General features: G+C 40.2%; 1 protein-coding gene and 1 long non-coding RNA gene across 2 annotated transcripts; one reads left to right on the top strand and one right to left on the bottom strand.

The window, feature by feature from the left end:
• Positions 1-2,321: 2,321 nt before the first annotated feature.
• On the bottom strand, positions 2,322-6,053 carry LOC138060716 (uncharacterized). Its single transcript, XR_011134410.1, has 3 exons — positions 5,944-6,053; positions 4,519-5,641; positions 2,322-3,468 (listed from the first exon to the last, which is right to left on the bottom strand). It is a non-coding gene; the product is annotated as an uncharacterized lncRNA (long non-coding RNA).
• A 201-nt stretch (positions 6,054-6,254) lies between these two features.
• Positions 6,255-10,091, top strand: LOC138013750 (uncharacterized). Its single transcript, XM_068860822.1, has 6 exons — positions 6,255-6,892; positions 7,127-7,230; positions 8,160-8,255; positions 8,382-8,474; positions 8,629-8,726; positions 9,327-10,091. The coding sequence occupies exons 1-6, from the start codon at positions 6,255-6,257 to the stop codon at positions 9,477-9,479; spliced, it is 1,182 nt and encodes a 393-aa protein (XP_068716923.1). The 3' UTR covers positions 9,480-10,091.
• The last annotated feature ends 2,409 nt before the right edge of the window (positions 10,092-12,500 follow it).

Below are 12,500 nucleotides of genomic sequence, written 5' to 3'. Positions count from 1 at the left end.
AAGTTCTAATTTTACAATTCCATAATCTTGATTTCAGTAACTTGGTACCAAACGTTCCACAATAACTTGAAATCTCGTTAAGAAAAATTATTAAATCCAGTAGTCCAGTCCGGATTGAGATCGCCAAAACTCTCTCTATCATCGATTTAAAACTCAACAAAAGCTACAAGTAGTAAATAGTTCTCAGAAACTACAACAGTTCGTCCTTATTCTACACTCGAGCTGAACAAAAAACCCAAAAAACCCTCGTCATCGTTTCTCGAGAGAACAGACAAACAGCCGAAACTGTTCTGTGCCTGCCCCTTACGGCACTGAAAAAGTACCGTACGTTGTACAATAGTACTTGACCGTAGCCCTTGGCCGAGAAACTAATCTTAGCCAAAAGAACGAGAAGCGATCAGGATACGGGATAATAAGGTAAAAAAAATTGTGGGGATACGGGATTTTTAGTCTGGAGGGGGGGGGGGGGGGTGGAATTGAGGAGATACGGGATATTTTTTAAAGTAAGAACGCATTGCGTGTGGTAGTGCAGTAACTTGACAGTGTTTTTTTCCATAACTGTCAACTGAGCTGCGTTTTGTTTTTTCCAGGAGATTCAAGTCCTTGCACAATATGTAGCTCTAATAGTACACGACATTGTTTCGTATCGTAAATCATTACGGTGCCATGGTAGACATCTTTGCTATATACCCTCTGACAAGACAGGTGGTTCAGTAAAATACTAAGCCCAGAACGATTGAAGAAAATAAAAGGAAATCGAGAAGCATTTGGCTTCAAAGCTGACATGTTGATCATTTACAACTTCCTTTTCACCACAAGCTTAAGCGTGTACTCTGAGCTTCTGACACCTTTCCAAGACCAATGTTACTAAAGTTACCCCCTTTCCAGCGGGGTTAGTATCTGGATGGGGGACGTCAAAATATGCGACTTTTGCTGTCAGGAACATACGACTAAAAAATTCTATTTTAACGCTCAAAAATGCGAACAAAGCAAGGTACAGATTTTGCTAGCCTGCTTTATGCAAAACAAATATTGACGAAAAAGTAAATAAATATTAAGGAGAGCAGAAGGAACTTTTAGGAAGTGTCGATCGAGAATAAAACAATTTGCCATCAGCGAAAAACATTTCGGGAGATTTTTGTTACGTTCCATCAGAGTTCAATTTTTCTATCGTACTTTTGGTCATACAAGTAAAATCGCAAAATCGAAAGTGACATCGATTTTAGCGGCCGCCTGTGATCAAGTTATACCTTGCGTGTTTACTGACAACTCACGAAACAAAGGATGCATCTGTGACAAAATGACGGCATAACACCTGGTTTTTGTTAGTGTGTGTTTTTTTTCTTTCAAGTGTTATAAAGTTCGACAAGATCTCTGTGCGAATTTAACACAAAGATCACAATCGTTGATGCTAGTCCAAGTGTCAGCTGAAGTTAAGCTCCTCCGAATGAGGTTAGTACTTGGATGGGGGACAGCTGCGAAGTCCCCGTGACGGCGATAACTAATTCGTTTTTTTTTAAACTTGATTTCATTTTTTATCTTGTTTGGCCGTTGAAAGCTATTTTCTATTTTCTTTCTACGTCAAAACGGCGAACAAACTGGTTCCCAAGAAATATTGGAGTACGTATTCGTTCTATGCAAAATGCTTCTAATGAAGTATTCGTTCTATGCAAAATAATAATGTTCACAGTGGAACACACAAGTACGAAGCAAGATCTAGAAATAACGTAGAAAATTCTGCTTATCTTTAAAGCTTGCCTTTCTCAAAGAAAAAGCATCTATCCACTTTATCGAATAGTTTAATACTGAAACAATCATGGCGGGCGGAAAGATTCTATTATAAATGTTTGCTTTCACCAGTTTGGCTAGTCCTGTTCCGGGACTCCCTCTTACCCCGCCCTGAAAATGGGCCTGGAACCAGGCCCATTTTCAGGGCGGGGTAAGAGAGAGTCCCGGAACAGGACTACAGTTTGGCGGAAGTGTGTCACGGTGGCCGAGTGGTCTAACGCGCTAGCAGAGAAGAATCGTGATGATTTGGGAAGTATAGGAGTTCTCCTCGGGGCAGAGAAGTTTGGAAATACTGGAGGGAATATAAGGCAGTTCACCCGATCGGAGATTAATTTAATATGCGTTGGGTATGCACATTTGTGACTACCAACAAAAAAAAGACACCAGCCCGGTTTTAAGACGTGGATGCCTTCGGCATTCCACGTAGTAAGGGGTGGTTCACAGGGGTGGTCCATGGACCGGGTCCACAAGGGTGGTCCATGGACCTGGGGTCCATGTTTTGTATACGTCCGTCCATCCATTCTTCTCTTTCCTTTTGCTGTATTTCGTTTATGTTGTTCAACAGTTTTAAGTGGTTATTGCAATGTTTCCTTCTACTTTTTAGGCATTTTGGGTCTCATAAAATTGCATTATTTTGCGTGATATAGTCCTTTAACTTGATAGTGATGCATGCTGAGGACTAATTAAGCTGATTTTTGCTAGGATCACGAAATGCCGACTTACCCTACTTTCATAACTTTAAAAACGGGTGAACTGAGGTTCTTTCAGTGTCCCTTTGATTCTACTCCTAAAGTCGCCATAAACAGTAACGATAACTTCAAATTAAAAATAATCCACTCGAAAGACTGACACGTCAAACTATTAATATATGATGACCTTTGCATTGTTACGTGACTCGAGCGATTTACATATTTGCAAGGATTTGTATGGGGAAAATAACGATTGTTTCTGTGACCTATGAAAATGTAGCGATTTAAATACAAATCGTCTTACCTTACTTTAGTTGAGTGTTTTTTTCCCTCCTGTGTGGTCTTTGAGCCGATTTACGGCCATTCCTGTTTGTTTTTTTACACAAATTTAAACTTCACATTTTTGTAAGGATTTCGGTTTTGATATTTGAAAAATGCATAATAAGATACTAAACCTAAGCCTTCAGTTGTGTCAGTACTCCACTATATTTTGAAAAGAATACTATGTGGCGCGAGCTCAATTGATAATGTTATGGTCGTTGTCGAATATGCGGCGATGAACGGTTTAAATTCGTCAAACGATAGTCAAATAAACATCATATCTACGATCAGCTTCAAAATTGAAAATCAGTTCACACAAACCAGTGTCTGAATAGAAAAAAAAAAGGAAAGTAGATGAACACTGAACTATTTAAAAACCGGCTGTAATGAAAACCGAGGTCGTCACTTGTCATCACTCCGTGAGGTGGACCCAAAATAAAATAAAACTGAATCAGGCCGATTTTTCACATTTTCGTCATTCCTTTTGCTGAAAGAAAATAAGTACAAAGCAAGCCCAGGGCAAATTGTCCATAGTTTGTACTCGTGGGCTGATCGTATAAATTTTAGAACAGTCTCAGTTAAATGGGACTGTACTAAGGTCAGTTGGATAATCATTCAAGAATTCCTGCACACAGAGCTTTATCATGAACTTCTTCAGAGCATGGTTGACCTGAAAAAGATAGTAGACCCAAAAATTATGATATCCGTAATAACAAAAAAAAAATCCTTTCAAACCTCTTCAAAAAGCGAGGCTTTTGCCAAGGCAGAGGCAAAACAAAGAAACTACTAGATGTGCGATCAGCGCAACATGTCAAACATGGCTTCTTTGACGGCAAAATGTGCCTCGAAACGAAACCTAATTCTGAGACAAGTCTATGATGTGCTCGCTTAAAAAGGTACTTGGTACACCCTTTCAATTCAATAACGTTCTCGCTAATTTGTTTCTGCGCATGTTTGCCGTGTAAACAAACAGCAGAAATATTTTATTAACGCAGACAAACATGGCGTTAGGTAATCCTTTTGGCTTTTTTCTGCCAATAAATGGTCAGTCTTCTACTAGTAGCTTTAATCTCCCTTGCCTTGCTTATTCTCTCCAAAATATGGTGAAACGAAACGTTGCACAATCTCACTGTATCAAGTTTTGATTCTTTTCAATCTTCCTTAACTTGTCAGCGTCGTCGGAATGTGATTCCGGTTGCGCTGACAAAGACACCGTGTTTTATAGGAATAGCGTCAATGTTTATGAAATCCCTGGTGGAATACAAAAACGGGCTATCACAGCCGGAAACTTATTTTAACAGTTTACTTGTATGATTTCGATTGAAACATCGATGTGGCTATATCTTGTTGCTGCAACCAATTCATCGAGACTAAGGCACTTTTCCAACGCCCTTTCCTCACGGAACTGAATAAACTGAGTCAATGACTTCACCCTTTTCCTCTATTTTTGAGTGAGTAACTCGTACCCTTAAAGTTTCTACTGTTTACATTGATGCACCTGGGTCTTTTGTTCCACTGGCAAGCAACAGTGTCGAAGGGTCTTCCATCACAAACTCATCAAGAGCAGGCGGTGCCAATTTCAGAGATTTTAGGACAATTGTGGGAAAAGATGACCCTTGATAACTATTGTCCAATTAATTAACCTGGTATACGTAATTCATTGAGTCTGTGGATGAGGTGGAAAAATATAATTATGCTATATGAAGGCAAACCAACTCACTGAAATTTTCTTGCTCCATCCAAACATCTGTTGGCTCGCCATTTTCTTGTGCACGTGGGCGGTTTACGGCTACCATGCTAGGAAAAGGGCTTCTTCGTCGAATTCGTCCTCTCATCTTATTTGGCAGGCGGCTTCGAAAAGTAATATTAATAGTTTGAACGCTCGGCTGGGGCTCTGTGACAGTTTGAAACATCTTGTGGATCACGTAACACAAAGCAATTGCTATCGACACTGCAGCTATGCAAACAATTTCCAAGGCTGCTGCCATCTTCTGGGCAAAGTCGGCTTTTGACGTCTGGAGTTGATGTCCCTAAATGATTTGTTTGGTCATACATACGTAAGTTTAAATGCATGAAAAGCATTTATTCAACCTCGCTATACCACAGTCACAATGCCAAGAATACATCGACCTCAGCGACTGACACCAGGCCAAAGTGTCGGAAGTACCAACAAGAAGATACTGTAACAACGATACATTGAAAACAAAAACAAAAAACGGATCATGACAGACACAAAGAGAACAAAAAACAACCCAAAGAAATGTTTTTTGTCTCGTGTTGTCTAAAAAAGTTGTTTAAGAAATGGTGCCTTGCAAATAACAGAAGCAGAGAGCATAAGATGTCAATAGACCAGCGCCAAAATCTTGGACTGCATTTCGTTATTAATTGTTTTTAACGGGAAATCCTACGCAAATACGTCCTTTTCACGCCTTTTTTTCCTTGAAAATCCACTTTTTGTGTTTGTAAGCAGTCAAAACAACAACAATATAGTTGTATCAATTACAGCAGTTAACAAAGTTCCAATTATGTTAAGTGAGAAAACTCTTCAAACTGTTGTCCAAAGCACCTCTACTGGAGGATGAAACAACAAAATCAATATGACACGAACGTCTGTTTCTTTGAGGTAAGCAAGTAAGCACCGGGGGCCTGGTTCAGTTTGTAAACCTGTTCCTTTCCTTTTCCATGTTCGTGCAAAATTCGTCTCGTTTTGGAGTTATGCCTGTAGTGCTTGAGATGCACCTCCAGCAAGCAGAGTTCTTTGCTTTTATAAAATATAGCAAAGCCTTTCGCTCCGCTGCAATGACATTGTCAGTCGAAAATAGGACTCTTTAATTATCAATTTCCTGAAAATAAAATAAAGCATCTCAAGCATTTTAAGTGGTGTGGCGTGGATCTTTCAACGCATCCATGGGCCGTTCAGTGGTGGTAAACTAAATGCTTGTCAAAAATCTCGGTCAATGGTGCCCTTCGTTTCACTGAAACGGCCTTAAACGCGGGGGTTCCGTATAAATAGGGTCCCCCCCAGTTCAATCAAATTGATAAAGCATAAATCCAACATGGCGGGCGCACGTCCGTTGAGTGGCGATGCCTACTTCAGTGCCATCTATCGCTAAATTCAAATGTGACAGGTAAATAATAAACGAACCTTCAAAAGCAAATTGTCTTCTTGTTTTTTCTAATTTGTGTACAAGATATTCCTCGTATTTTGTTGTAAGGAGCCCAAGTAGTTCGCGATCGCGCGCCAAATACACACTTCGAAACTCTCCATTTTCTGAAATTCTCCCTCGGGTTTTCCCCAGTGAAACATCACTACGTTATTCTATTGTGCTCTACCATTGGATATTATTCTCTGTCCGATATAATTTCGTCTGCAATTGGTGTAATCTTTGGCGCAAATTTCAAAAAATTACAAGGGATTTACGAGTAAACAAAGGAATATCGGGTTCGAGTGAGAAAATGTTGGGTGCTAGCGAACCTTCTGCGAAGAAAGCTAAATACGACAAGCAAAAAATTTATAATGAAAAACGAAAGGAGAAACCTCGCAAGCCTCAGTTTAGCTTAAACTTTCAGTTTAATTTTGGAGAAGAAGAGGAAATGCAAACTACCAGTGCTCGGTTCGTGAGACTACGTAACATGGCGAATGTGCGATCGGGTCGAACAAATGCAGACTTTTTGCAAGTTCTTATGGACCGGTACGAGGGAAAGACCGTTGAAAAGTCGGAAAAAAGCGATGTTGCTGTCCAGGCGAACGCTACTAAGTCTGTCTTCCAGCTTTATGCTGAAAGGCAGGTAAAAACAAAGGATTTCGGATGTCAGTGGCCGTCCGGAGAATTAGAAGGACCTGCTTGTATGCAGATTTTATCTCCCGCACATGACTCTGAGAACTTCTTCGTTTGCAGACATGAATCTCTAATCACTTTGCTACAGGCTACTGCCAGAGGTTGTCTGTGTGGTTGTCCTTACGTTTTCGACGGAGAGCACATGAATATGGATGGCCACGTTCTCCGAATGGAGTTTTGCTGCGAGCAGGGTGGCCACAGGATCAAATGGGCCAGCTCCTCTATAATCGGAAGCAAGTATACCGCTAACTGCAGGTACTGAAACCTTGTGTGTGTTACATTTACTTGGATTAAAAACCTTGCTTGTTCAGCTATGATTTATTCTCGGGGAATGCCCTAATTACTGCTCCTAGATCCAAGCACCTGTGGTTTTTATTTGGTATTCTTACTCTGGGTTAGACCCATATACTTTTCAGTCTATCTTCCGAATAATTCGATTTTTTTTCTCATATCAAACAACTAAGTATCTAATCTGATTCTCCTTTTTAGAATGGTTCATGGTTTCACAAGTTCTGGCATGCTTGAAAGCCAATACCAGGGATTTGCTGAGGCTGCCAAAATTGGCAGTCTTGGTGATAAGTATATTGATAATGGTAAGGTGATACAAGGTATCTTCAATGCATGATTCAGAAGTTGTTTCATATTACTTGTCTTCATCCACCCTCGATACTTAAAATTATTATTGTTTATAGTTTATGACAACATGGGCTATATTGATATTGTAAACAAAGCTGCAGACTCTTCAATGAGAGAAAGGATACAGGAGGTCCAGAACACAGATGCTTACATTGAAAAGAATGGGGCTGTGAGTTAATCTAGCCATAAATTCACCTGCTTATAATCACAGTCTCTTAAATCTAAATCATGCTAGGGAATTGGAGACCTTTCACTTAAATTAATACATAATTTCTCTGGTTTGTAGACTGTCATAACTGACTGCCGACATGACTCGACATCAAATGCATACCACTCTACAGTGGCTATGATATCTTATGAGTAACTAAAGACATGTGCACGTAAGTTTTGTGCAGGAAAACATGCAAATTTGTAAAAGTCAGATTGGTTTACCTTACTCTGAGTTTTGTCTTGTCACAAATTCTCGTTAATATTACAATATGTCTTTTGGACAGAACCCACCATGTTGTAGCTGTGCAAACTGTCACGAAGGAAGAGTTTCACAGCTCCCAAACCCATGAATTTGAGGCAATAAGGAAAATTTTACCAGCTGTTCAAGCCAAAGGTATTCTGGTGTATTTTCCTTTCCTCATGCTCAATTACCACTGAAAGTGATATGACAAGCATCACTGTGTACCTGTTATCATATCACACTCATGAGTTCCTTGGAAGCAAAACTTACAGAAATGGCCTGAATGTGAACACTTTGCCAAATAATACCACATTATATACACAAACAGTATGTTGATTTTAATAATCACAAAAAATATTTAAATAAAATTTCATGCAAAGCTAAGAAAGTCTATGGAGGTGCGTAATATATCGATCATACCTTATTTTATTGCAGGACTTAATGTGGTAGAGGTTGCACATGACTTTGTGCCAAAAACTAAAAACTGGCTTCTTGCACAGAACATACAGAACTCCTTTGACACATGGCATGGTAAGAAATTTTTACGAGCTTAGTGCATCTAAGACCACCACGGTATAAGTACCACCTTTTTGCCAATGGAAGGAGTGGTTTTTATTTGTATGAAGCAGAACATCACTTCAACTTTTCTTTTTGCAGGGACAAAGGGCGTGGCAAAAGCTATGAAAGAAATTAGTAGTGGCGCACAGAAATGGGAGGGCGAAAGATGGTTTGCAGAGCTGTCTGACAAGCGTATGTGGTTGCAATTCACTACATTTGAAAAATAAGAGATAGAACTTGTTAACAATAGAACAGACATAAGAGGTAAATAAGTAATGGCAGGGTAACACAATTGTAGTACCTCAGTTCTTTCATATTTTCATTCAATGTCAAAAATTTGTTGCAGAGGCAAGCGTGAAAAGGCACTTTTATTTTTCCATGAAGAACTGCACTAGTCCAGATGACCTCAAAAAAAGACTCTTGACTGTACTTGATCACTATCAGGTATGTATATATGGGCTACTGACCAAGCATGAGGTCAAGATGGCTGGATATAGACCTTTTCAGCTTGTACATTTTGTTTTCCCAACATTCATGTGATAATACTGAGGAGGTTTGGTCCTTTGTTTTGCTCATTAAAAAGAGTGCAAGCAAGCATGAATATGTCTGCATGCACTCTTTTTAATGAACAAAACAAAGGACCAAACCTCCTGAGTATTATCACATGACCTGTATTGGGAAAACAAAATGTACAAGCTGAAAAGGTCTATTGGCCATGTTCGTCAAGGTCCATAAACACACATAAAGGGAATGAGCCCAATATCCATCCATCTTGATCGAACAAGCATGGTAAATAAAGGATTTATTATATGGGATAAAACATCAAAAAAGGATCTCTGTCCTTGTATATTTTCTTGTGGGGCCAAGCGAGAAAGCCCCCACTTGGGTAGCCAATCACAGCATGGGATGTGGTTCATCTTACCCACTCATGGAGCTAGTCATATAATAAAAATAGTTAGTTCTTCTGTGATGTTACCATAACAATTAACTATAATAATTTTATTACCAACACATACAACACCTTCAAAATATGTTTGCTTGCAGGCAAATCACAACAGCTGTGACCCTGAGTCAAAGTGCAAAATACCTGGATACCACTGCAGCAAAGTGAAACTTACAAATCCCCGAGCAATAGCTCTTGGTGTCACGGAATCCTTTGTGGAATTCAGTCCTGTTCCTAATCTCCTTTTGTGCTGAAAGATATTTGTTCTCTTAGCTACCACATTAACTGTGATTTTTATGGCGAAATTTGACATTTTCGTGATTTGTTTTTCGTAACTTTCATACCTTCATGTTACACAACACGAGTGCTTTAGGGGTTAGAGAGCAGGTTTTCTCTTTAAACTGGAAATTTCATCAGTATCATATATTTAACATTACCTTTAACTTCTCGTGCTGATAGTATCTCTCACTCGTTCGCTGTGTTCATTAGTGAAACGAATCCCCGAGCGGCCATGTCACAGCAATATCCTCTATGTAATAGCCAGGGTTTTCGACAGTTTTGTTAAGTAGCGGACGCATATTTTTGAAAGCATCGGACGTGAAATTTTTGGCGCGGCATGACGGCAACGCGGCAACGCTAGGGGGGTCTGGGACCATGTTCCCCAAGGAAAGTTTTGAAATAGAACTATCAGAAACGCTGTTTCCAACTCAAGAACCAGTTTCCCAGGCAAGGTTGGAATTCTCTTTAAAATGTAAGTTAAAACAATTATAATAATAACCTTACTTTTTTCGTTGTACTTGAAAATAACGTGACACACTGTTCTCTTTTGGCGATCCACCGTCCCACACGTTTGCCGTGGGAGAACAGCTGTGCTGTTCCCAACCCAGCTTACCACATTTATTGTGTGAAGCTGCCAGTTAGAGGGGTGTCTAAGACACCCGCCTGGTATGTTAGCTAAGCCATGCCGAGGCATGCATAGTTTGGACGACATTTCCTAGGGTTATCCCAGGGCGAAGCCCTACCAGTTTGTTTTTGGCTTGTGGTATTGCTGCTTTGGTCATTTTGTAGCTCTTGCAGTAGTATGGCAGGTAATGTTCTCGATCTCCCGAGCGTAGGGCGGACCGTTCCGAAACTGAGCAGAACACGGAGATTGCTGATATCCCGTCGTATGCTCAATGGCTGTGCGTCGTGGACACTCTAGAGTGGCCCGTCAATCCAGCGTTGATTACATGATAATGAAGAATGCTGAACGTCTTACTGATGCAGAGAAGGATTCTATCCATCCGCTGAACATTTTACCAGAGCTACCTTGTACGGTGCATTTTTCTCTTTCCGACAAGGACATTTCTTTATCCCAAGTGTTTGCCGATCTAAAGAAGTGTGGTATCCGTCACTGCTGCGGTCAGATGTCTCCAACGCAATCCTATTTGCTTTGTTTCCTTGACGTTTTCCACTAGTGAGTGCCGTGATCTCTTCTTTCGTAAATCTTCTTTTATCAGTCGTCATTGTAATTCATCTTCTACGTGCACCTTCGTTATCGTGTATGATACTCCCAACAAGCTTTCTGACGAAGCACTGGCGCAACGTCTCGGCCGCTATGGATCTGTCCTCGGTTTCCGCAGATGTAATCTTCAGGGCTATGAGGGCATCCAGAATGGAACACGCGTTGTTAGAATGGAGCTATGTGAATCGATTCCATCCTTCCTACGCTTCGGGAGGAAGCTTCTTAGAGTCAAACACAAGGGACAGGTCACCCTACTTGCAGAAAGTGACATCTTCCCGATCATGTCGCAATGGTGTGCCCCAACGTGGTATGCCTTAACTGTGATCAACTGGGTCACACCTTCAGCGACTGTAAAGAAGAGATCAAGTGCAGTGTTTGCAAAGAGGACGGCCACTACGCTATCGATTGTAAGTTATCTTGGTGGCGGCGCCGCCTATTTCCCTTTCGTAAACGGTCGATACCATTTTTACTCGTGGATATATCCACGAGTTTTGGTGAGGTTCTTTATGCAAATGTGTCACTCCTGCGTAACCGGAAGTTCGATCTAATAAGCCAATCAGGATGGATAATCACAACACAGCTTAGATCGCTGTGACTTCCTGTTCGCGAGGTTGTGCGCCGCCATTACTGTATGTCGCTTTTATACTGAAGTGTTTGAGCACCTTCCGCTGCATTTAGAAGCAAGAAACGGAAGAATTAAAGAAACGGCTTTCTTCGAAGGTGAAGCAAAATATTCTGAACAAGTACAGATTGGTGCAAAAAATTGTGCACCGCCTTTCACTGACCAACGCGAAGACTTGAATGCATGTAGAAATGGAATAATCGATTAATTAACAATGGCCAAAAATGATATGAGTGTCAGTAATAATTTCTACAAAGCAGTGGCAAAAAAGAGCTTATATGAGAGACTATCAAGAGGAAGAGACAAAATCACTTGAAGAGTTCAGGGAAAAGAAAAACATTGCAAAACGCCAAAACAGATCTGAAAATATTGAAGCAGCAAGGGAATAGGAAAAGAAAAGCAATCCAGAACATATCAGAGACCCAAACAGAAAAGCATAAAACCATTTAAGGAAAGCTATGCAGAGCTCAAGGCTAAACCAAACTGAAATTTGTCAAGGTCAAGGCTCTATTAGACATTCCATGTCAAAAGTGATTCAGTCTTTTTCGTGATAAGATAACACATGGCGCTGAATATATATGCACTTGCTGTGATCAGTTATGGTTCAGATCATCTGTATCTAAGTGTATCAAATATAATGATACACTTGGTTTGTTGGAGGAATTTATAAATGGCGCAAAAAGTGTTAATATTACTGAATGGATCTGCTCTAGTTGCTAAATCTGATGACATTAACATTATATGACCTGGCAACAAAAATCAGACCTTATTAAAAATTACCCTGTCATCTGTGCAACGAACTTTGAACACATCTTAGAGCTCTTTATAGAGGATGTGTTAAAGAGTAATCTTATGCCTGTTGGAGAAATGGTATACTTATTTCACAGGGTTGAATTCCAGCAAAGGGGATTACCTCACATACATGCAGTATTTTGACTATCTAGTTGCATATAAGAGCCCACCGTGCTGTTACACAATTATCCAACTATCAATGCTAATGAATAAAGAAAACTTCAGCCTGCCAATCTTAAACAATCGCGGTAACTTTCATATCCACGAGTAACGACAGTGGCACTTTGATTTAGCTCTGAATTACAGTCATTAGGTCTAAGAACTCAAAAGGTTGTGGTTACTGGGAGTTGTGTCTCG

Source organism: Montipora capricornis, chromosome 8 (genome assembly GCF_036669925.1).
Source record: "Montipora capricornis isolate CH-2021 chromosome 8, ASM3666992v2, whole genome shotgun sequence".
NCBI classification, from domain to species: Eukaryota; Metazoa; Cnidaria; class Anthozoa; order Scleractinia; family Acroporidae; genus Montipora; species Montipora capricornis.
The sequence above is the reverse complement of the archived record's forward strand: the minus strand, read 5'-3'. Positions and strand labels throughout refer to the sequence as shown.